Source organism: Tachypleus tridentatus, chromosome 7 (genome assembly GCF_004210375.1).
Source record: "Tachypleus tridentatus isolate NWPU-2018 chromosome 7, ASM421037v1, whole genome shotgun sequence".
In the NCBI taxonomy this organism is placed as follows: Eukaryota; Metazoa; Arthropoda; class Merostomata; order Xiphosura; family Limulidae; genus Tachypleus; species Tachypleus tridentatus.
Genome location: NC_134831.1, coordinates 19,453,968 through 19,480,962, shown reverse-complemented (window position 1 = coordinate 19,480,962; position 26,995 = coordinate 19,453,968). Strand labels below are relative to the sequence as shown.

Here is a 26,995-nt window from a genome sequence, read left to right as displayed (position 1 = left end):
ATAGATAAAATCTCACATACTTGAGAAATGAAATCAAAAATAACATATTAGGCCTGACTCCTGAGGCCTGGTTTGGAAGGCACAGCAAATACAATTGGAAATAGATGATCCAAGCCCTCTTCCATCTAAACAGATTCAGCTTGTTCAAAAAGAAGCAGGGAAATATCAGAGATTGACCCACATAATATCTAGTCTCAGGGTAAATAAACACAGATAAATCTGCCACTAGATTGCCTGTACCTGAAGCTTGAAATATAGAGCTAGTCACAAGTGTAACCCCCAAAGTGATAACATGAACTTTGGAATTCATAATGAATAATCAACCAATAATCATAAGAATAAATAATAATATGACTGTAATAAAGTAGTATTAAAGGAAGTTAAGTCTTGATATAAACTAGAAGTGAAATAAATGAATACCACTTTGTGAGTATACTAAAGACGAACATGAAACTTCAAACAAAAAGGAGCACATCTGTGTACAAGTGTTGCCAAACAAGAAGCAATAGTTTGGTAGAGGCATATAGAGGGAACCACATACATATGTCATGCTCATGTTGGTTTAAAACATGTTGAAATCATTCAATTCCAATAGGGGAGAAAGAACAGAAAGTTTGTGGCATATGTAAAGAAATAATTTGCATAGAGGGCATCACTGAATAAAAATAGATTCTAAGTTGTTGCTTGTTTGTTTTAATTGAGCATTATTACATCAAAACATCTAGCAATGTGTGGAACATTTTATACCTCTGTCAGGGTACAAACATGTCAAAAGTTTCACTTGAAAGATTGGCCTAGAATGCATGATCGTGAGTTTTGCTGTAAACAGTGTATATAGTAGCAATTCTTAAAATGAAATTATCACACATTGTATTGTAACAACACAGTATAGAAAAATAATTTGTTTTGTTAAGTGTGTTCAAAAGTAGCTGAACCAGCCTGTGTGGACTTTGACAAAAAAGAAAATTATTTAAAGCTCTTGATAGGACTAATATAACCAACAATTATAGTGGTAATATTAAAAGACAATTATCAAAAATGGTTGATTGCTATCTTTTAATAGTGTCATATCAAATCAATTGTCCATTTTCTAATAAAGTAGAGACTTGGAAATATCTATAATGTGGTTTAAGCAATAATTTGGAGTCAGAGCTCCTATAGGAATAACAAAAAGCCTTCTAACGACTTAAGAAACAATGACAGAACTGGAAGGTTTTTTGTTGTTTTTTTAATAAGTTATTTTCTTTCATGAAAGTGTGCATGTTAAATTATATTTATTCAAAATCTGCAATACTTTTCTTAAATGAGAAGACAACAGATAAGCTTGTTAGATTTAGTAAGTATGGCAGGAAACAACAAAAATTCTGTCACTGATTACTCAAATCCTTTTTCTTTTCTTTTTTAACAAGCATTATTTTCTTGCTTATGTTTTCACAAAATGTTCAAAAATAAATTGACTAGGTGGTTACTTGATTATCTTTAATTCCAATCAAGAAATTTTAGACATTTTAATTAATTGAAGTTTTGTTAAGCAAAGCTCAGAAATTTCTAATTTTTACAGTTTGATTACTTTTTAAAAATATATATACTCTTCAAAACAAGAAACGCAAAAGGGATATTTTTTTTATTTTAAAGAGAAATATATGTAATAACGTTACAAGCTCAGAGTATGTGATGTTACACGTGTTAAGGCGCTGATTGTCACACCAAAATGACAATAAAAGTTGTGCACTTTGAAAACGGAGGAAAACATCGGATTTTTCCCCAAAATGCATTCGTGTCCAACAAATTTGTTTGAGAGATCTGCATGTTCCGCAAGTGCAACATGTGCAAAATCCCTATAAAAGTGACGGATTCTCAGTTTCCATAGCTCAGTGTTAAGCCACCGACACGCAATACAGTTACGCCAAGACTGACTGAAGCACAACGCAACGCCATTGGTTGCTTGGAAGCAGGCGAATCTCGATGAGATGTTGCCAGAGCTGTGAATGTCCACCCAAGCACCATCACAAGGCTATGGAATCATCACCAGCAACATGGATCAACTCGTGACTGTCCACGATCTGGCAGACCTCATGTGACCATGCCCGCACAAGATCGCTACATCCAGTTACGTCACCTTCGGGATAGGACCACCACTGCGACGTCTACTGCCTCAACCATACCAGGGCTGCGTAGGATTTCCGATCAGACAGTACACAACCGTCTATGAGATGCAGGAATCTGACCTCGACGTCCAGTCAGAGGCGTCATCCTCACCCAGCAACATCGTCAAGCACGGCTGCAGTGGACTCAAGCACATCGGGTATGGAGGCATGTTTGGTTCAGCGATGAATCATGTTTTATGCTTCATAGGCAGGATGGAAAGACCAGTGTTTACCGTTGGAGAGGTGAACGTTTTGCAGCAAACTGTGTGCAGGAAGTTGACAGATTTGGTGGTGGCAGCGTCATGATGTGGGCTGCTATCGCTTACAATGCCAGAACAGACTTTTTGCACATTCGAGGGAATCTTACGGCTCAACAATACGTCAACGAGATTCTTAGGCCCCATGTGCAACCCATCATGGTGAACGTCAACGACGTTTTTCAACATGACAACCCCCGTCCTCACACAGCCCGACTCACGACTGTCTTCTTAAGATACCACAACATGAACGTACTTCCCTGGCCCTCCAGAACACCAGATTTAAACCCCATCAACATCTTTGGGAGGAGTTGGACCGACGTCTGTGATGGCAACAACCTCAACCTCAGACTTTACCTCAGCTTGCAGCAGCTTTGCAGGCTGAGTGGACAGCCATTCCACAGGATGTGATTCATGGTGAACGTCAACGACGTTTTTCAACATGACAACCCCCGTCCTCACACAGCCCGACTCACGACTGTCTTCTTAAGATACCACAACATGAACGTACTTCCCTGGCCCTCCAGAACACCAGATTTAAACCCCATCGAACATCTTTGGGAGGAGTTGGACCGACGTCTGTGATGGCAACAACCTCAACCTCAGACTTTACCTCAGCTTGCAGCAGCTTTGCAGGCTGAGTGGACAGCCATTCCACAGGATGTGATTCGTCATCTCATCACTTCTATGAGCAAGAGATGCCAAGCAGTTATTGATGCTCATGGGGGGCATACTCGTTACTGACGTTGAGTGACGTTAAACTTCAACTAGTGAGCGTGGACTTTGCCTTTGCAGACTTTGGATGTTCAGCAGTGAATGTGCAAAGTTTCACAAATGTCATACAGTAATATACAGAATAAACTTGTTAACAATTTGTCTCAAATTTTGCCTTTAGCATTTCTTTTTTTGAAGAGTTTATAACAATAAACAAAATATGTATACATAAACAATAATTTACAAGATTTACTGAGTACATCGGCTCATTTTGCACTGGAGTTGAAACATTAAGATTTTTTTCAGTATATTCTATGGTCATTCTTGTGCACAGAACATTCAACATATAAAAATGCCTAATACTTTTTGAGTGAAATTAAAATTAAAATACACAATCTTTACATGTTTTGGTGGCTGAAGTGAATCTTTAATAGACCAGAAAATACAAATGTTTAGTCTAAGTAGTCTTAAGTCACATAAAAATACCTAACTATTTTTCAGTCTTTCCTGCATTGATGCTGTGCACATGCACTCATTATATCCAGTAATATAAAACTGACCTTTAGTCTTCACAAAATGACCCTCTTGACTGGGTTTTAGTGGACTAGTATTTTGTAATAATTAGTCACATTTCAATTGTACATTATATATGTATAGAGATTATTACTATTTAAAAATAAGTTTTAAATTATATTTTCTTAAAATATAGAAGAATAAATAAACAAGTAAAGCAAACAATTAACTCTTCTAGCTATGACCTTGGTATGTAGTTACTGCTGAATACAAGTTACTAAACATTTTAAAATTTTTCACTTGATGAATATCAAACAAAATATTTTTTTTAGGTTTTATTTATCTAGTTGAATAATTTATCAAGCTTAATAACTAAGTTGTATTTAGGTCTGAAAAAAATATGAAACATGAAGCAAAATAAAGACACAACCTCTCTCCTTAAAATCATGGTTCAAAAGAAAGTGGAAGCCTTTTAACAAATTAAAATTGGCCAAGAAGCCCATAAAGGAAAATTCTAAACTGTCTACTGATTATTTATGTCATATAATAAGGTAAGTACATTTTAGGGGCTGTTTCCAAAAATGAAAAGTGGTGAACTGTGCTTGATTCAATACATAAGCCATATCTCAGCAAAATAATAAGTTATGAAGTTTTTATTTTATATTCTACCTTGTCAGTATTGGTAATTTGAGCTCCTAATTCACACAAAACTATAGATTTATAATTTTAACCAGTACTCTATTCAACATACCATGTGACACACAAAAATTATTATTTAGGTGTGTTCTTTTAAATTAGGAAATTATCTTATATCAATAATATTAAAGTTGAAATTATAATTACAATTTGATACCAAACTTAGTGATATAAATTAATAAAATAGTATTTCAATAAAATTTTGAATGCAAGTCAACATATGTGATGCCATGGACTTTGAAATTAACCCAGTAAAATTAATAAAACAGCTGTTTCAACATATGTGATGACATGATCTTTGAAATTAATCCATCACAAAAGAGTTGAAACAGCTGCTTTATTAATTTTACTGCATATGTATTTATATAAGTATTATTTCGGCTAATTTTGAAAATTATTTGACGCTTATGGACTATTAAAAACAAGTTACTAAAAACAATTTCTGGTACAGGGTGTTCAGAAAGTCACTGTGCACTTATATATTTATTAACAGACATGTTTCAATATAGAATACAGGAGGTAAATATGAATGACAATTATAAACAATGTTGAAAATGACCCCTGTTGGCATCAATACAGGCCTGGATCCTTCTTATTTTGTTTCTAAACACCGCTATCAGTTGCTGGCTTGAAATTGAATGAATAAAATATGATTACAAAACTGCACAGTGACATTCCGAACACCCTGTACATACTCTTCAAATTCATGGAAAACTGAATATGAATAAAGTCTGAAGTCTTTCATATAACTATAAATAAAACATTAAATACCTTTTATTTAAATAGAAACAGACTGCATATACTAATTTTACTGAAAATCAGTGAGTACATATCTCAACTGTTTATATCTACAATGCAATAAATATTTTCATTACTGTAAATAAATGTTTAAACTATCTTCAAAATCAATAGTTTTCTGTTATTAATTTTACTTTTATGTTATTAAATTACTATACTTTATCATGCATGCTTTCATCACTTTAAAGCTTATATCTACATAAATCTATATAAAGATAAACATAAGCATTAATAAAATTTTATACAAATCCACTGTAAATCCCAATCCTCACATCAAATTCATAACGCATATTGTCTGTGGTAAGTTGCTCTCAAATACACCCAAATGCTTATGTTAAACTTACCAACAATCACAAAAAATCAATTAAGGCTATGGATTTAAGTGATTATGCCTACAATGTCTCAACTTCTACTGACCTTCACTGTCTGTAGCCAGTTGTGGGAAGGCAGTTACTTGTAATATTTCTTATATTTCCTAAAGTACAAATATAATGAAACCACCCTAATATTTCTACTATATGTCACACCCAATCTCCACCCTTACATAATAAATGAAATAATAAAAGATAATAAGTAGAAATAGAATAATAAAAGGCCTTAAACAGAACTAAAAGCCCTACCTTAATATTTGTGTTGCTAATACTCCCAACACATACATACATATACTGAAAATGGTACTGTTTAGAAAAAGTACTGTGGACTGCATCTTCACACTTCAACCAGACATTTTGAAAATTATGAGCTATAATCCCATCATTAAATGCTATACTTACAGTACCTTTCTGTATAGGAGATAATTGTTTCACTAAGTGTGCTACCCTAACAGATCTAATCCTGATAAGAGCATGGTATCACAAGTTAAACCTTTTAAGAAATCAGCATTATAAACCTTATCCAATAAAAACAAAGACATGGTAGTGCTTTTATTAAAATAAAAGGATACTTCGTGAAAGATTCATCATTAGGATCATTAATTGATTACTTTCAACATTTCAAATGTTATTCTCTATACTTGTGTTTCTACAACAAGCAGTTTCTTTCCATTCAACTATGTTTCACCTTGTATACTCTGCCTAGAAGAATACATTCAGCTGATTAATTATTCTCACAAGGCACTAATAGTTGATAATACAAACTAGTAATAATTACAAACACTAATTGTAATTAGCTGATTATTTTTTGGCATTTTGGTAAAAAAACATTTAGTATTTGTTAACAGTAGAAAAAGCAAACAGTTGAAGTAAATAGTTCAGTCAAACTGGATTGGAGTTGCAAGTGAAGTACCAAGGTAGAACTGAATTTACAATTAATGTGACAAAAATAATTTTATCAAACTCAGTGTTTAAGATTATAAATGTTTCTGATTATTCCAACAACCAATTAATTGAAGTTATGTTAAATCGACTGAGAAGTTATTAAAATGGCAAAAAATATCAGCTACTCAAATTTAGGATTTTTGATTATTTCTTGTTTACACTTGTTTTCAATACCTATATAATCCAAAAAGTGCTATTATTTTTGGTTTTTTGTTAAGCATAAGTTTAAATAATGACAAAGTAAAGGAAGATGTATCACATTATCATGGCTTGGTAATAATTCCCATTGCTAATAAAATTACTATTCTGGTCTTGTTATTGCAAAGCTACTAATGCCATTTGCCTCTGCCAATAATTTTGAACTGATTACAAAGGAGACAACTGGTTGTTAACACTCACTGTAAAATCTTTGGCTACTTAATTCTTAACTCAAACATAACTATATTCTTTAATATTGTACAAGCAGCACAAATATATCTTTTTCCATGTCTCAACTATTATTTAGTTAACTATACACAGACATGTCTCAACTATTATTTAGTTAACTATACACAGACACAGCCTTATACAGAGATTTCTGGGTGTAGGCAAACCTCAAATTTGTTTTCCGGAAACTATTAACTATGTCATTTAATGTTGTATTAAAGAGTTTCCAAGTTCTTTAAATAATGGAAATTTAAAAAAAAATTACACACCACTGGATTTCACTGTCAGAAATTGGTTGATTTACACTCTAAGTTCAATTATGTAGTTAATAGTTACAGAAAAAAAAATTACAAATTGTACCTGTAATCAACCTTTTGTTCCACATGATGTTCCCATTGGAACAATGTTAACAAATTATCAATAACTGATACAAAATTATTGCTTTACCTGGTAACATGATACTGGGTGACACCCATATCAAAGATTGGTAAAATGTAGTCCCAGTAAAGTCCATAAATTTGAAACTCATACACATGGATAAATATTATATGAATAAATGAAATGAAAAGTATCAATAATCAATTACTAATAATGAACTATGAGTACCTACCAGTTATAACAGTAATCACACTGGTTATAAACTTAAAATACTATGGTTGACATACCAGTAGTAACCTCTACCCTTCCACTTCATATCATAATGCAGTTGATACATCATTCATACTACTTTAATCATACACCATTGTAGCACACACTCTTTTGAAGTAGCTATACCTAAGGTTATGACATACAAACTGATTTCCCTGCCTTGATGGCCAAAATTTAATAATCATACAGTCCTGTAGCAGTAATGTACATAGTGAAAAACACTTAAAAATAATCATATATGTACAATTATTCAGAACTCTATAGTACGTATCAGTTTATGCAATATGTAATCCACACCACAGAGTTTATTGTATGATCTCATTCCTACAAATTCAATAGCTAATAAGAATTTTAAATGGTTTTAAATTTTTTTGTTTGTGTGTTTTCAAGAAGCATAAACCTGCTTTTGGTTTTAATCTTTGCTCACCAGTTAATGACATGTGGCAAAGTGCAAGATTTTATGATCACCATAATGTTCTTAAAACCAAGTTGCAACTAGTGAGAATATGATTGCTTTAAAGTAAATCCTGCAAATTCAGTGTGTGTTGATACTGTAGAAGTTATCATTTGTATTGTGGTATTCTGTAATTAGTATTTTGTTTTTGTGAGATTTATATATTTGCAACTGGGATTTCACATAAACACATTTCTATGGCTAGGAACTATAATTCTATGGGACTCCCTAGTTGTATAACTAGCCATAGATCTAAAGAAGAAGCTCAAACTCACAATCCCTCACCTACTTTTTTTTTTCAGAAATATTAAATGTTGTCCAGCTATTCACAGATCTAGGGAGGATGAGCTCTCTTTACTTTTTCAACATTGAATGAAACACAACCAAAAGTATCAAAGACAAATATTAAGTGTCAGTTTGTTATTTAATTATTGTATTAATTACTGTAAACACTTTTTTAAAAAACAGCCAGCTAATCTTGTAAACTACTTCAATATGATCAACACTCTTCCTTCATTTTTAAAGAGAAAGTAAATTACAAAACCTCAACCTATCCATCTCCAGATTCATTTTACTAGACTTCTGAACCCTTCCTACAAGTAAATATCCTTTCTTGGATGAAGATACCCTTTTTTTCTTTTTTTTTTAACTATCCTGATGAGACTAGAAAACACAGATTTGAAATTAGAAAAATATAGGCTATGCTACCATTTTTCTTTTTCAAACAAGATTATTGTCTTGTAAAATAACTTGATATCAATAGTAGTAGGAGCCAACAACTACGAAGGGAACTGATAATTTTCAAAATATAAAGGATGGATTTAAGTTTTTACAGTTTCACAAGTGTAGGTGCAAAAGTAACAGAATAAAGACCCAAATGTTGTTTGTTTTCTTTATAATGGATATTACAGTAAAGCCCCAAAGCAGTAAGTGCATTTGACAAACACTCCTTAGAAGCCAAGGAAAAACTGCAAATTTTGTTTCCTATAAGCTTGATATATACTGCCACCAAATCTAGACATGCTTGTAAACCTCTGTAATAGATTTCTTTACCTCACAAATCTTCATTTTGTTTTTTCATGATTTTTTATAAAGATTTTGGATTTTAAATTAAAGTTTATTACATTTTTAACAAGCATGACTAATATAACAGTAATCAAACTAAACATTAAATTTTAAATTTTTTTAAGCAAGAAGAGTTCAATTATGTACCTTCAATTTATGCTTCTTCTCCATTATTAATGTCAATTATTAGATAACTCAAATGATGCAACAACTTTACAAAACTAAACATGAATGTATTAATATGTTAACTACACTATGTCTGCTCAACACCAGAACTCATTAGATCAACTGGGATATAGAACAAAAACAGTTCTACATAATAAATGTAAAATCAGTCAAAACCTACAGTGCAGTACTTAAGTAACTTAAATATCTGACTAACAGTTTGACCAATGTTAATTACACTATGCAACAAATTTTTTTTTTTTTCTTGTTCCTGGGCAGAAAGTGTTATTTCCCAATTACTTATGCCTAAAGTAAATGGAAAAGACCTATTTTTCTCTTCAAACTTTATATTGTGACGAGGGAGCGTATAACAAGAACATGATGGGAGAATATATTTGGGGGTTGATATGTGGAAGTGATTTACATTACAGTTGCAAATCTCAAAAAAACTACTCACTTCTAAAATTTTTGTATAACTTTTGTATAAATACATGTAAATCTTGATTCATATGTTGTTTCTTCAGACCTTATGTAAATGAAAATGTGAAAATTTGCTCGTTTTTAAATAGAAAATAGGTTAATTTCTAAATTTCATTATCCAGATCACAAAAGCAAAGTTTGAAGGAAATAATGGCCATTTTCTGTATTTTTACAACATAATAATTAAGAAATAACAGTATCCAGGAACAAAATTTGTGTTACATAGTGTTATTTCCACACTTGCAATAATAAATAATAGTATTGTATTAAAGTAGAGTATTAGACTACTACTCCAATATATATTTAAATTCTAATAGTGTTATCTCTTAGACATTTCTCCAAATTCTCAGTGCTTCTCTTATACTAACCAAATTATAAGATTACTAATTACGTAATATTTTAAATTTGTGATCAAATTATAATTTAAGAACTTAGATATGGCCTAGGCCTAACTCATTAACCAACAATAACATTACAGTTTAATAGATCGCAAAGTAAAATTGTAAATAATAATATACTAACAATAACATGAAATGAGGAATTACAAATATTAACTCGTTATGTCAAACTAGAATTTGAAAGTTGAATCTACCTTTAAAAAGTTTTACTATATTTGGCTCAAACTCTTAAATACAATGTCTAAAAAATGATTAATTTTAGACATCTTATCAAATTATTTTTATTTATAGGTTACGTACATTTGACATTTCCGTAGACTACTGCAATTTTCATATACTCCAAGCAAGGAAACGAAAGCCAATATGCCCTAGGTCCTCAAAATCAAATACAAGTTCGTTCAACCAACTAGATTTGAAATTTAGCGAATCATGTTCCGAGTTTTTAACACATAACTTCAGAAACAGCTCTCATTATAAATTGTATTTTTTTAATTTTATTATGTGCAGCAATTTTTATGAATATTATCAAAGTTCACGTTCAATAAGTTAATAGTTATATTTTTATTTTGATGACCTAACAACCTATTCCGAAAACAATATGGCGGACGAAGTTGCTAGGCAAAATGCATCTGTGATTGATCCAGCGTATTACAAATCTTCAAATCTGGTAGAATTTTTTTTCTAATTTTAAGCTCATTCGGTTTAAGTTGTTTTATTTACTTTATTTTTAAACATATTACATCTTTGAATAAGATGGTTAGTATTTGTAAATATTATAAAGTTTGATATTGTCATTAATTTTTACTGTGGAGATAAAAAAAAATTATATTGAAATTGAAGTAGAAGCATGAGTTAAGTCAGTTTTAAACGTTGTTTTTCTTTGGCAGGTGTTAAGTTTCAAATTATCTGGTGAAAAATACTTCAACGTTCAGGCCAAGTAAAATAAACCAACAACCAATAAAAAATTAAATTCGTTATCTCTTTAAACAGTTAACATTTCTTTACAAATTATACTGTTAATGAGAGGTATAAGGTTTAACACTTCTGTTCGCCTGTGCTTTTTAATCACGCTATCTGCGCTATAGTCTACATAAAGGGTGGGCAATTGCGTGGCCAGTGGATAGCACAGTTGTGGCCAGCTCGAGTTGAGGAATTAACTTTTTCCATCATTTATTTTTATCGCAAATTTGGTAATCAACAACTGCACTGCCTCACGTCATCGCTAATGTCACACGCTTCATCACTGCCACAGACTCCGCCCATTTTCTAACGTCAATCTGGTTTAGAAGTTTGTTATCGAGTGTGCGTTGTTTTGCATGTGCTTGCAAACATATTTTTTTATTGTGCAATTTTCAAGTGTTTAAATATATTTTGTTTTTAATCCCATAATATGGATAAGTGGATAATTCGAAAACGAAAGAATCCAGATGATGGTGAAAACTTAGAAAATATAGACAATTTAATTGATTCTGGCATTACTGCCGAAAAAGGAATTTCACGTGACTGGAAAAAATGAAACGAGAATTTTATGAAAGTTGGAAGTTGAAATTTGCAGTGATTGAAGCAAATAATAAGCCAGTGTGTATTTTGTGTAACAAAGTTTTTAAGAATAATAAAGTTGACAGCCTTAAGCAACACTTTAACAATTTTAATAACGAATTTGATATAAAATTTCTAGTTGATAGCAAAAATATGTTCGAAGAAGGTCGAAACGTTTTTCTCTCCTCATCAATAAAAGTGTTAATACCCATACCAGCTCTTCTGAGACACAAAAATCGCATGAATGAAATTAGCTATCTGTAAGCACGACTTCATGAACAAAAGGGAGGCCAAAAAAGATTTTTTATCATCGATAGAACTAGTTACGTTAGCTAGCTATAAAGTAGCTTGGATTCTAGCTAAAAAAAAAATCATTTTCTGATGTTGAACTAGTAAAAGAAATATTGATTATGGTCATTGAAACTGTGTTGGAGAATTATGATTAAAAAATAAAAGATGATATTATTCAAAAGGTAAAAAATTTGCAATTAAGTCGAAGAACAATTGTTTGCAGAATGCTAGTCAGTGAAAGACATAGAAAATCAGTTGCTTGAACAACTAAAATACAGTATCTATTCTTCTTTAGCACTAGATGAGTCAATAGATGTCAGTGGCACTGCACAGTTGATATTTTGGGTTCAATATGTAACTTCAGATCTTCAATTGAGGGAAAAAATGTTTGACCTTTGTGGATTACAAGATCGAACATGGACAAAATATCATTGAAAAATTTATTGAAATGCCAAAAAAATTTAATGTGAATTTTAAAAACTGGTTTCTGTCACAACAGATGGTGTTCCTGCCATGATTGGGATGAAATTAGAATTTGTTTTTCTTTTGAAGCAGCATTTAATTGAAAATAATGTGAAGTCCACACTGCCATCTTTCCATTGCATTTTGCATCAGGAAAATTTATATACTTAGATGTCTAAAAGTGATGAATTGAAAAATTTGATGGACATTGTTGCAAAAATTATGAATTATATTAGAAGTGGAAGCTCTTTCATCCATTGACAGTTTGTTGAGTCTTTGAAGAAAAGCAGTGACTGTACTTTTGATGATCTTACTGATTTTGAAAATGTAAAATGGTTAAGTAGAGGAAACATCTTGGAACAATTTATTTCCTTATTCCGTCAAATAAAAAAGTATCTTGTTGGAAAAGGTAAGATTGAAAATTCCCCTGAAATTGAAACTTTGTCATGGCAATGTGATTTGCACTTCCTTTGTGACATGATAGCTCACTTGAATAATTTAAATACAAAGCTTCAGGGAAGAGGTAAAATAATAAACAAGTAATCACAGTCTATTCATGAATTTCAATTAAAGCTAAACCTCCTTGTGAAACAATTACAAAAGAATGATTTGACAGATTTTGCAAAGTTGAATAGTTTTTTAGAAAATAATAAGAACTATGATTTCTCTGATGCTAAAGATGATTTCTATGTAAACTGAATCAAAAATTTGAATAATGTTTCTTTGAATTTAAAAATTTGAAACTGATATTTGAAGTGTTGCATGATCCATTTCAATTTGACTTGGGAAATTTCATTAAGGAAATTACATCCTTTTTGTCTTTGAATAAGTGTGAATTTGAAGATAAGATGCTTACCCTGCAAAGTGCAGAACACATAAAAGGTAAACAAAAATGTTCCATAAGAGAGATGTATCTCACCATTCTGATAAACAAGTCTTCCAACTTTAAAGATAGCAATTTCAAAATTACTTTCTCTGTTTGGATCCACATGGGTGTGTGAGTCAATATTTTCTGTGCTAGATTTTTTCAAGTCTGTATACATATCTCACCTTACTGACATAAATTTAGAGGCAGAGCTAAAATGCTCATAGATTTTAATACAAATTTCATGAAACTTGATGAAAACTCACATCAATTTTCACATTGAAGTTTGGTATAAATGCAATTATTTTGATTAAACTAGCATCTTTCTTTTTTTGAATAGTTTGGCCAACATTGTTTTCATTAGCCACAATTGTGTCCACTATGAAAAATAAGTTGCCCACTGCTGCTCTACACTAAAAATCTAAAAATGTAAACCAATCTCAATTCACTGTACTGACTGAGAAATAACTCTCTGTTCTGATGCTTTGCTATGCACTGCAAACATATTTAGCTAACTGACTGGTTCACCATTATTTATAATATAATCTTTATTGTTTAAAGTTTGCAAAACCTCCCATTTATAGATGTTTTTGAAAATTATAGGACTTGATTTTAATACTATGTGCTCTCAAGCTAACATTTAAGTTACATTATTAAAAATATAGGTTATAACATTGCCTTTTTTTAGACTGAGCAGTTTTAAAACACAAAGTACTACACTAGACTGTCAATTTTTGTGTTTTTATGTTTTCAGACTTATTTTATACAGATGGAATGGTGACTTGTTGTTACTGACCTCCCTGAAGCTGTGGAACTTTTCCCCATGTAGGTGATTGGATAAATCCACTGGCAGCTTTAATCTTGATAATTATCTAAAAATAACCTCAACAGGAACTCTGGGCTCCTCAACAGATTGAGTTTCTGCTAACGAGTTATTTTCTGAAGTAACCTGTTTAGCTGTTTTCCCATTAACATACCTCAAAAGATAAGTATGGTGGATGGGCTTTGGTTTGGATTGTCTACTTAACTTTGGAGTTGTCCTATTTTTGTAATGAGAACTCTTCAGCCATACAAAGTAATGTTGATGAAATCCAGTCTCATAAGCATTAACATAATAGTGGCTTTTCATTTGATCACAGACTGATTTAAGTCTTTCCTGGATAAATTTATGTATGATATCTTTATTCTTCAATACTAGGAGGTTCTTCCTACCACCAATTCATCAGGGAGAGCTGAAATATTTGACTGCACTACATGCCAGCTGTTAGATAAATCACTGCTAATAACTCTTGATCTGAATATTTTATTTCTTAGTGCTGCCACGATCACTTTCCCTGTGTTCAACTGGAAGCTCAAACTCCTGTAATAAGAAGACAACTTAGGAACTCTCTGTTTATAAACTAAAGCTATTTCAAACTTGCCTGACATTACATTCATATCTCCACATAAAATCAGTTCCCAAAATGCAATCTTCTTTTACGTTAGTTACCTACACATCATCAGGTGCAGAGAAACCTCCTATAGTAAGGGTAACTTCTCTTTTTCTGAAACTTTGTTTGCCTGCTGTTCACATCAATATTCCTTCATCTATGGTAAAAATTGTTTTCCATCTTTCATTAAAAAATCAGGATGAACAAATGTAATTGAGAACCAGCATCAGTCAGCATACTGCAATGTTTTCTATTGATGAACACAGAGGTTTGTTAATGATTTTTTTGTATAATTAACTTTTTTTTCTCATATGGGATAGATGGAGAAATGCCAATTGAACCTCACCTTATAAATCCAACAAATTTCTGTTTTATTGATATCTTGTTAGCTTTGTCTTGTATTTTCTATGTGGTAGGGGTTCTCTTTCTCTGGCTGAATAACAGATGTTATTCCTTAGTTTCAGTTTCAACTCTAACAGCTAGGTTTCTCACAGTTCCATCATTATGATATCCTTTAAGAGGAGTTTTTATTCCATACAAAATCTTGTCTGCATTTCTTGGCAGTATGCTTTTTTAAGTTAAACTTAAAATATTTAGTGTCTTGTAGTTTATTCCCTCAGTTCTATATAACTAGTTCTCTAACTTTTAGTTATTCTAAATTTTCGTTGATGTTGCAGTACTGCTCAATCTTATGATTCCATAACTTGGTGTCTTTTAACTGTTTACCTCAAATAGTTTCTAGTTCTATTGCCAATTGCAGATCTGTCTTTAATGATGTACATCTAATTTGCTTCAGTGTAATTCTCATGTCAGTTATGGTGTCTTTAAATTGGGCATATACCCAATGAATCCATCATTTTGCAAGGAGCATTCAGGTAAGACAACTGGGCAAGCCAATTCAAATTTTCTGCAAGTTTGGCTAAGGATTCTTTTTTCTTTTCCTCCATACCATGTTCCAAAACTTTGCTCTGATTACTTTGGACTTTTGTTATTACAGCCTTATATATATGATGAAACTTTGTAGAATGAACGGCAACTGCCTATTGTGGAGACACAAGTGTAGGGGACAAAGTTTTGAAAGTCTTCTGCCTTTTGTCTTCAGGTCAGTGTGTGTAGGTGTCGGTCTACTATAGCGTCCTGGTGGATTGTGGATAGCATGTTATGATTGGTTGGATTATCTCTGTTTCTGATCGGAGGAGAGATTTTCTGTAGATTCAACCAATGGCAGCCACAGATTACTCACCTCTAATCCAGAATCTCTGTTTAGTGAAGGTTTAGTAGTATTAATATAAAATGATTCTTTGATTTTTCTTGTCTTCTAAAATTTGTCTGTATCAATAATTCTAGTTTTCTCCCAGTATACTTTGTGTCCAGTTGATGTGGTGTGCTCTGCAATGGCTGAATTTTGTGTTTTCATGAGTCTTGTACTATCTTAATGTTTTTTTATTTTAGTTGAGAGTTTTCTTCCCACTTCTCCAATGCATGTATTGTTGAAGATGAAAGGTGGAAGACTTTAGAAACGTTATACTCCACATTTGTGTCTCCACAACAGGCAGTTGCCATCCATTCTACAAAGTTTCATCAGGAAATTCTTAAGATCAATCAGTATTAGTAGCCAATATGGAGATATGTCATAGGCTTTGTTAATTGACCAACATATGTTTATAATCTAATCTTTGTTCTAGATATTTCAAAAAGCCTCTAGTTCATCAATATTTCTAAATATCCTCAGACAGATTTGATGTTGCTGTGATACCTCCTCTAGCTAACATCTACAGTACAACATAAAAAATAGTGCAGAATATTAAGATTGAAATTTCCAATAACAGTAGCAAAAACAAGAGTACCTAACTCATAAACTTATAACATAGTTTTGTAGTTTCTATGTTACTCTTAGTTAAGACTATGTGTTATTAGCTGGTATTGTAATTTTTAACAAACCTTATGTTGAATAGTTATAGAATTAGTTGTTTTTTCAATTTCACATGTTTTAGAAAGTCTCTTTTGAAGCCACAGTTTCAGATTTTGGATAACTAGTTGAAATATGATGTTAGAACTAATAACAAGGATTTTTGTTAAATGTATTAAAGATAAACAAAGTGATAAAATGGAAATTTGATCCATATTGCAAGTTAGGTCTTTATTGAAAACAATAAGATGCAGAGCTGTTGCGCTGCTCCAGCAACAAAAGTTGGAGCTCAATCCTGACATTTCAGAAACTAAAAATATATGTGTAAATAATAAGTTACTTTGTTTACACTCAAAATTATTTCTCAACCAAATGCCTAAAGCATGCAGAGAGCTCTAGCTGTTTTTGATCACCTCTTTCACTGGTAAGCATTCTTTCATACTGTCTAGCTTACACCTTATCACTGTTTTAGCTTAAGAGTGTTAATATGATGGTTTTCATCATACTGCCTGTGGTCATGAAAATGCATGGGTATGGTATTAAAACACATAATAAAATATACATTTGATTATACAACTGTGTTTTTAATAAAATATACAGATGTAAAAAGATGTATTATTTATGTACCATACTATGAAGGTTTATTTTTCCTGTTTTGCTTTTTTTTTTGGTTATGATGGTAGAATAGGAAAGATGTAAAGCATTATGAAAGTCAAGGTTGTTAAAACTGTAGTGCAGTTGTAAATACAATAATTAATAGCATACACATTTTTATATGGTGTCCAATTGCTTTTCTTTTCCGTACTGCTAAAGTTAAGGGAAGTTAAGTTGCACAATTTTCTGTAACACGTGCATTAATTTTAGTACTCTGCCAGGTGGTTAAGGCACTCGACTCGTAATCTCAAGGTCGCAGGTTCAAATCCCTATCACATCAAATATGCTTGCCCTTTCAGCTCTGGAGGTATTATAATGTGATGGCCAATCTCACTATTCATTGGCAGTGTGTTGGCAGTGGGTGGTGATGACTAGCTGCCTTACCTGTAATCTCATACTGTTAAATTAGGGACAGCTAGCGCATATAGCCCTCATGTAGAGTTTGAGTGAAATTCGAGAAAAAAACATTTTAGTACAAGCTTAAGTAGTCATGCTCATCCTACTCAGCAAACTACCCAGCTATAAAAAATTATTGATTTATAGTAATAATAGCCAACTCCAAACTAGTTGGAGTTAAAGTCAACTCAGAAAGAAAAAAAAAGCACTGAATACTTTTTTGAATAATGTGCTTGTTTGTAAGTACAATTACCTAGATTTTAGAAAACTGGGAAGTAATTTATATTAAAAGTGTATGATGTTAAAATTAATTTCTCAAGAGCAATTTTTTTCATGTTTTCCCTTTATATTAATAAATATTTGCTTTGTATTGATTTTAATTGTTTATTTTTGTTTGAATGAGACCAGTAGTTCATACTGGTTCATAAAACAATTATCTTGTGTTTAATTTTTATATTAAAAATTTAAAGTGTTTTCATTGATTAAATTTTTCATTTCTTGTCATAATGCTATAAAATACTAGAGTTTCGACAGACCAATATTGTAAGAGTTAACTTTCAAGAATTTCTTTAGTATATGTGTTTTTAATCTTTCTTGTGTTTAAAAAATGGTTTGTGAAGAAGACACTGTGAAAATATTAAAATACAAATTGGAAGGATGGAAGCAAGTTGTTCAAATGGTACATTCAATACTTGTTTGGGAGAAGTCATACTATCCAGCTCTTCTGGCTGGTTTTGTTGCTATTAAATTTACGTGTGTAATGCACAATGTATATAATTACTTCAGAAGATTCCTATAAAATAACTTTCCTTGTTTCCAGTTGAAGAGTAATGTAATTTTTTAAAGTTTTTGTCAATGTATGATTAACTGCAAAATAAAAGAAATCAAAGTGCATGCACCTGGTAACAGTTAGCCTATTACTAGTGCCCCATGATACTACTATAATAATAATGGAAGGGTTTCTTCCTTTGTACTTCATGCCACGTTATTTTTTGGGTGTTTGGCTATCTAATGGCAAGGGAGTAAAAAATGTGTACATACTTTTTTAAACTGAACCTTTACTGATAATAAACACAATGTAATGTGAACTTTAAAAACCATCTAAGCAAACTGGCTAGTTACAATGGTAACCTGTCAGTTTCCCTCACATTCAATGGAAACTTTCCTACTTTGAGTTTTGAATAGGCTGAAGTCTATATGCAGTTTTACAATACAGCTCTCAGCAGGTCACAGAGTACTATAATTAGATGGCCTACCCCACACTTGGTTGACCCACGATTACCAACATGAACAGTACTTATTTATGGATTTTCCGGGGAAGCGAAGTGGCCAAGATATCTCTCATATGAACAATACCAGCAGACTTCCCTGCCTTATAGGCCAAAATTTAATACTCATTTAGTCCTGAATAAATATCATATAGGGTTGAAAAGCACCTGAAAATAAGTAATCGTACATGTATGAGTATTTTTAACTCTATAGTAGATAATTAGATAATGCTGAACAGATTTAGCAACATGCAATAATGTATTTTAACCCTCATTACAGGGAAACGAATCATAGTAAATTAAGGAGGAGTTAGTCTATACCTGAACATATTATTGATAATCTGTTAACTTTAAACATTGAAAGTACATTGTAAGGGAATCAAAATATGCTGAAGATGAAATGTTAGTGCCATTTGCCAAAAGTTAACAATAGGCAGAAGATTAGTGAAATAAGATTTTTCATGAAACGGTACCATATAACCCTCTCTATTTTAATCATACCTGTTTATAATTAGCAAACAATGTCTTACAAAAATTAATTAACTTACCACATCACATTATCAGAAATGGGACTCCTACCTTCCAAGATCCAAGTGGATAATTTATAGAGTGCCTATCTGAATCTAAACATTCCATAATTTCCACTTAGCCAATGACTGAACTGATCATACTTTCTGATTATGTATCAAATAAGATCCAAATATAAATCAGTTTGTTGCCTAATATTAGGCACAGTTAAAGCCTACCATGTTTAAACCTGGTAATTGCAACTTTTGCATTCTTTTCACATGCTTGTTATAAATACTAATGCTAAGAAGCCAATAAAGTAAATTTGCAATTAAAAATAATCCACTCTAAGGCATAAACGTGTGGAATGTTAAAAAAAGTACTTGAATTGAAAAAATATATTTTTTCTCTCATTTTATTTGAACTAAATTCAAGGTGTGCTTGAGGGATTTTAAAGCTAATGGTTTGCTTCTGCAGTAATTCTTTTTCAAAATGTGCATAAGAATTGGGTGCTAACATAAATGTCAGTTTGTGCCTTGAAATGGGTGAGTTCAAGTTTCTTTTGGAAATTTTGCAATCATGTATTTGTAATTATGAGCTTATTTCCAATAGTGCTTTTACTCTGGTTCTAAAGTCTTTGTATCACAGAAATAAATACAAATTGTTATTTGCACCAACAGTTTTCCTCCCTATATATAAATATATAGCAAAATATTATTGTGGTTAGTGACCTTAATCATGTGAAAGTACTTATTATTGAACACATTTCTTTGAGACAATGCAGTTGTGTCTTCCAGATGTAAAGAAAATACAGTAACAAATTATTTTGGCCTAGTCCAAAATCACTACAGCAGTTTGTGTAAAGAAGACGGTGTCAATAAATCTATTGTACTTTTATTTTCTCTAACAATAGTGGCCTGGTATGGCCAGGTGGTTAAGACACTCGACTCGTAATCTGAGGGTCACAGGATCTAATCCCCATTGCACCAAACATGCTCACCATTTCAGCTGTGGGAGTGTTAAAATGTGATGGTCAATCCCACTATTCATTGGTAAAAGAGTAGCCCAAGAGTTAGCAGTGGGTGGGCGTCTTTCCTCTTGTCTTATACTACTAAATTAGGGACGGCTAGTGCAGATAGCTTTGCGCAAAATCTAAAACCAAACCAAACTAACAATGGTAAAAAATAACTTTTTCAAACATTCAAAAAAACAAACTTTATCTCCAAGAGTAAATGATTTTGACCACTTTGCATGGTCTATGTTTAAGTGGAATTAAGCAATATATCATGGGGTTTTGAATGATTAATGCTCTGAATTTTGATTGTAAACTAGTAAACACAAAGTACTGGTATAAATAATAGGCCACAGTAAACAACTGTAAAAGTCACTAATAGTTAGTCAGAAGAAAACATTAAATAAGAGAAATGTTTTTTGTTTAATCCTAATGGGGAAGGGACTTCTAGAATATATGTAAAGTACTGTTCTTTGTGTTCACCTTAAAACAAGTTTGAAATATAAAAGATCATGTTTGCCATTACAAAAACGTTGGGGGTTGACTTGGCATGATTTTATCTTTGATAATAAGTCTTCTGTGTTCAAAAAATCTCCCACTAACTTTACAGTCTGTCTCATCAATGTTTTTTTTTTTTAAGGTTATAAAGATGCAAATTATGATGTAGATGACAATTCCTTCTGAAAGCATTTTCCATCTGCTGATGTTTATTTGTAGGCTAATTTCATAACTGAAGCTGAAGAAGATAAATGTTTAGAATTTTTGACAATAAATAATTAATGTTAGTGTAAATTCATAAGGGAAGCAGTCTGTAAGTTTTGAATGTATCACATTACAGCTGTGTCATTTAATACAAAATGTCTGTGGTCAGATAGACTGCAACTTTTTGAGAAACTCAAATAAGTATTAATTGCCTAAAATATGTAACATCTTAATTTTTTCTAAAAGATGAGACTAGGTTATGATTATATTCATTACTTTTGTAGTTTAGTTAATTTTATCTCTGTTACCAAATATTTCAAAATACAATAAATGGCTCAAAAAAAAAAAGTCTTAATCCATCAAATGTACTGAAAATACTTTTTGGGTGTAAGGGTTTTGCCTACAAGTCCCAGCCAGAATACATCCCTGGCCCAAAAAAAGTAGTTTAGATGAGCCCTTTGACCTCAACCATATGACCTCTTCAGTCTTTACTTGGGTATCTTCTATCAAACATTAGGGAGAACCCTTGGAAAATTTAGACAAATACATACTGCAGTAATGAATAGCCAAGTATGGTGGGCTGGCCCTGAAATTGTAAGATACTTTTGACAACAAATGGTTGTAAATATTCTGTGAACATATGAAGGGAACTGCATAATTTATATTAGTATTTCACGAAACTTTCATCTATAATATATGTACATGAGCAAATTTGATTACTACAGTAATCACTATCAGTACAGATACAGGTGAGTTGGCTTAGCAGAGCCTGGTTGTTAGCAAGCTCAACTCGTAATTTTAGTGTTGCAGGTTTCAATTCCTACTGTTGAACATGCTCTCCTATATGATTGCTGTTTCCACTGACTACCCAGGTGTGAAAATGTTTGGCTTACAAAAATACCAACCAACCCCAAACAAGTTAGCATTATGGAAGATAAGAAACATGTAGATATAGGTATGTGTAGATAAACAGAAATAGGTTCTGTCTATCAGAGCATAGGAGAACACTAGAAGCTGTAACATGTTGATCTTTAATTCAGAAAGTCATCATTTCATTAAATAATATATAGAAAATTGTTTATATTAATGCACTTTTTTTGCATAAATTCATAAATTTGAGGAACCATAAACTACCTGTGGGTTCATTGACATTGTTCCACCTACTTAAAAACAATCTAAAATCAACTCCTGATCAATCATTTAAATGTTTATAACATTCCCTTTAATTTATTTCATCCACAACATCTAAAGGCCAGCTGTTAGAAAAGTAAAACTATCTAAGGTTAAGTTGACTTCTAAGCTATTATCCAACCATTTTCACTTTTAACACAATCAACACTGGTCAGAGGGCATGTTATAACATTTGTTGACTCACATTCAAAACTTCACTCAACCACTATTTATGAATTTATGTCAATATGTTATATATTAAATCAAAGATTATAATTCAAACTTTATTATTGTACATTAATTAAACTGTTTATTTAAAAGCAGGTATTTAAAAAAACACCTAAATGTTAGTTTTTGATTCTCATGTGGTATTAGATGTTTATGATGTCCAAATAAAAATTCTATAGGTTTTTACATATTAAAAACTCAAATTACCTATATTGACAAGCTAGAGTATAAAGTAAGAACCTCCTGCCTTTTCTATTTGCTAAGATATTGCTATATTTACTGACTCAAACACAGTGGCCAAACCCACCTTTTTTCATGTTAAGAACACTTACATACACCTACTTCTGTCTATAGTCTATGAATATAACAAATCAAAAGCTCAAGTCTCTCCAGAGGCATTATAAATGACAAGGTAAGACTTTGTGTTGTTTGAAATTTCATATTTTTTTAAGATTCAAATACAGTTTAGTCACTAAGTTTGATAAATAACAGTAAAATTCAAAAGTATTGATATAGTAATTTATGAGTTTTGTTTTTGTTTTCAAAGGGTACATGTAAAACCTGAGACATTATTTTGTTTCACATCCTTCACATGCAGAATTTAATAAGACTTAAAAACCTACAGCAAGCAGCAAATGAGTACAAAGTTCATAACTAGAAGTGATCATTTTTGCTTCACTTATTTATTTACTGATCTATTTTTTTTAAAAATAGTTCAAGAACTTATTTGGAAATGATACTAATTTATATACCTATATAATGTATTATAACTAAAGTATGACTGTATTTTGCAAAATACTATTGCACTAAAACACAGCCAAGACAAATCACTTTGTAAAGACCAGTTTTATATTCTTGAATATGGTAAAATGAGTGAACGTGTACTGATCATTGTAACTTCTATAATGGTGACCAGGCATGGCTGGAAAGGTCCATATAATAAAAGTAATATATATATATATAATTGTATAATATTATGAGATTTAAGCTATTTAGACTAAATATTTGTGTTTTCATGTTGTAATTTGTAGTCATTTTAGAACAAAAAAGCATGATTTATATTCCTAGTTTTTTATGGTGGTTACAAGGTCAGTCAAATTGACCAACCCCATATAGAATTAGGGTAGAGAGAATAATAGACAAAATTCAAAGTTTTATTGAAAACAAACATTTGAAATGTATTTAGGAGTTTTAAAGATTACACAAATAATATTTGAGATTTTCAGGATGAAGAATAATTTTTTAATTCACCCATTCATAGTAGAAAGGGTAAGAGCCTGATCAACCAAAACACCAATATTCTTTTCTTCCATAATACTTTTAAGGTTATTCTCAATAAAGTTACACTTGAAATGTAAATTATGATAACTCGCATACATTTCCTTACATTTAATGGGATTAAAAGGTGTTTGCTAATTATTTGCTTAACTCACATGTTTGTACAAATCCCTTTGTAAAGCAGCAGTATTCTCCTTAAAGCTACCAACTAAAGCTACCAACATTCAAGACCTTAATGCTTTAAATTTCTTTAATAGATACAGAGAAAACTATTTTACAAAGTATCCTGGGAATGCAGGTTAAAAACTACCTTTTTAGTGCTGTTTCAATCCTGTTTATAGTTGTTTATTGTTTCAATAAAATTGATATTCTTTTTTTTGTTTTTTGCTTAAATATGATGCAAAAACATCCATACTCTTACACTTTACAAAATTCACCATGTGGCACTTCTATCTTCCAAACTGTGTACCACCACAAGGAAAGCCTAATGAGCCTAATGAGTTGTGAAACACATTCAAATTTTGCTTCAAATAGTAAATAATAAATGAAACTCTTTTAAAAGTTTATTTTTTATGATTTGTGAAAAAATATAAGGATACTCTCAGTGTTTCCATGTGGTTAAGGGGATGAAGCAAAAACATTTTCATCAAAAGACAAATCAAAGTATTAGCATATAATAATTATTCCAATGAAATGAAAAAGAAAACTTTTTGGGTTTTTCATCATCATCCAATTCAATTGTTTCAAGCTCTGAATGTGATTTAGATGGTAAGTTAGAATCCTTAAATGAATTAGAATACATTGGTTCCAAATGGGTAAGGTGTCATGATTTTGATCCATTTATTCATTCTTTTGATAGTTGAAATGCTGGACTCACAGATAAATTTAGGCTCATGGATGAATCTAAAGAATATGAATGTTTTACTGCTATATTTGATCAAAATAAATGAGTCATATTGTATGAGAAACAAACAGAAATTATGAGTTTTGTAAATCCTTGAATTCCAGAGAAAGTGAAAGTAACACTCTACTTCACAAAGTAAGATATAGAAAGATAGAAATATTGGGGAAATGTACACTTTTTTTTCTCTGATGCTTATGCCACATGTAAAAAAAGCATGTATTGGCTGGTTATTGGAAGAATGATCCCCTTATGGGAACTCCAGTTACTCAAGATCAGTTAAGGGAGGTTCTTAAATATGAATGCAAACAACTGATTGTGGAAAGCTCGAGAAGTGTTTACAGTAATGAAGAATAAAGCTAAGAAACAATTTTTTCCATTTCAAAAGGAGTTATTGATTATTCTTTTCAATGGTCACACCATTTTCAAGCAAGCACCATACATTTGTAATAAAGATCTTTGTATTATGTGACTGTGATACAGAAATTGTAATAGATATGATTATCTATTCTGCAAGTGATGTTTATGTCTCCAAAGATCCTTGATTAAGATTTATAGGATCAGTTGTCAAGCAAGTGATGAAAGACTATTTTGGAAAAGGTCATATATACTGATAATTATTATTCAAGTCCATAATTATCCAACTTTCTCTTTGAAAATATGATTTGTTTTGGTGGAACAGTTAGAACTTATCAGAAAAACATGCCTAAATCTGCACCTCTGAAGAAGGATGTTGAGACCAATAAGCAGGGGAATGTTTAAGCATTCAATAGAATGACAAACATCCTGTTACTTTGCTTAGTACAGTACATAAAGGTGAAATGAAATACAGTAGAAAGGATGATTACAAAACTAAACAACCAGTAACCAAACCTGATATGGTTTTAGACTATGCTATCAACATGAGACTAGTTGAAAAAGTGACATGCAAATTAAACAAATTGATTACCTTCTTAATTGTGTAAAATGGTAGAAGAAGCTCTTTTTTCACCTAACTGATATCTCAATTTGGAATTATTATAACTTGTATCTAGTAAAAATTGGCAAGATACAAATTTAGTTACAATGTAATTTACCAATTATTGGAAAAGTATGAAAAGGTGACAATACCTTTCCCATGAAGGCACAGCCTTACTGTTCCTGATAGACTTGTTGGAAAAGAACCATTTTCTCTGCACTTTTCAGAAAGCATTGCATCCTCAGGAGCTAGAAAAAGTTGACAAAGATAATGTCATCTATGTATGCATACAACAACAAAAGAAAAGAAAAGCAAAAGATGGTTGCCACTTGGTATAAAGAATGTTTTTGTGATTTTCATACCCTAAAAAACACTTGAAATTGTAATAAATTAGTCTTTATTATGCTTTTCTTTTAATTTTCCTTCATATTTTGTTCAAAATTCATAATAAAAATGTTAAAGATTATGTTTAACTTTTTTTCTGAATATTTTTATGCTGTAGGTAGAATTCCTGCTGATTTAGGGTTAATCAATTATATTCTTCTTATTGTAAGAAGCAGTTATGATTTTTGATTATTAATTTTTTTCTTTTAGTCTTCTTTGGTACTTTGATCCATCATTTCTTACCACCATTTCAGTACTTGGGATTTTTGTATGTGTAGCTGACTATGCTGTTCCCATCATAAGTACCACATTCTTGGATACCCCTAGATGGTATGTTCTTCTAAAACATGCATTATTATTATTTAATATATCAAAGTCTGATTAAAATAGACCTCTGTATTAAATAGTGTTTCATAGATTATTATTTTGAATAACTTGGAAGGTCTTTGTTGTGAGATGGTTATGTGTGTGAAAGTGGTTGTTTCATGGCCTTAGTCTTTAACAGTCCTGATTATTATTATACTTTTTTTCATTAATGCTTTTTGTATACACCTGCTATCAGGATAGAAGCCCAAGAACACAAGCATGAAGAAATATGCAAGTCAATCATCAACACAAAGCAGCAAGTCTCCAAGTTATGGCAATTATTCACTCAACTGAGATAGACTAAGCCAAAATGTGTAAATATAAACAGGAACAGCCAAGTTTTTCCTCATGAATTTTGAACAATAGTCGCTTTTGTTTGAACTATTTACTATATTTATTTATGTTTGCATGAAATTTTTCTACTAGAGTGATTCAGTATTAAAGAATTAATATATACTATAATTTTGGAGCTACATATTTCTAACATGTGCTTAAGAACACAAGTAATAAAATGCAGAAAGAAAGAGATGTCCTGTTAAGTTAAACCTTCTAATTAAGGCATAACTGCCTTAAAATAATTCCATTAGCTATTTGGTCT

The 26,995-nt window shown here is 31.4% G+C and overlaps 1 protein-coding gene and 1 long non-coding RNA gene across 6 annotated transcripts in view; both read right to left on the bottom strand.

Annotated features, from left to right (window-relative positions):
- Positions 1-10,690, bottom strand: part of LOC143255240 (ubiquitin-conjugating enzyme E2 S-like) — a 37,416-nt gene extending 26,726 nt beyond the window's left edge. For 2 of the 3 annotated variants that reach the window (XM_076510584.1, XM_076510582.1), the window contains exon 1: positions 10,378-10,690. In XM_076510584.1, the coding sequence (XP_076366699.1) occupies positions 10,378-10,386 (9 nt within the window). In that variant the 5' untranslated portion in view covers positions 10,387-10,690. Of the gene's footprint in view, positions 1-10,271 lie in introns of all 3 variants that reach the window. The other variant, XM_076510583.1, reaches the window with a different exon arrangement.
- An 8,316-nt stretch (positions 10,691-19,006) lies between these two features.
- The window catches only part of LOC143255245 (uncharacterized), a 28,815-nt gene continuing 20,826 nt past the window's right edge, over positions 19,007-26,995 (bottom strand). Inside the window, exons 6-7 of one of the 3 annotated variants that reach the window (XR_013030482.1) lie at positions 25,800-25,895; positions 19,007-19,059 (exon numbers count right to left, since the gene is read on the bottom strand). This is a non-coding gene — a long non-coding RNA (uncharacterized LOC143255245). Of the gene's footprint in view, positions 19,060-24,315; positions 24,692-25,799; positions 25,896-26,995 lie in introns of those variants that run through there. The other 2 variants (XR_013030477.1, XR_013030483.1) reach the window with 2 other exon arrangements.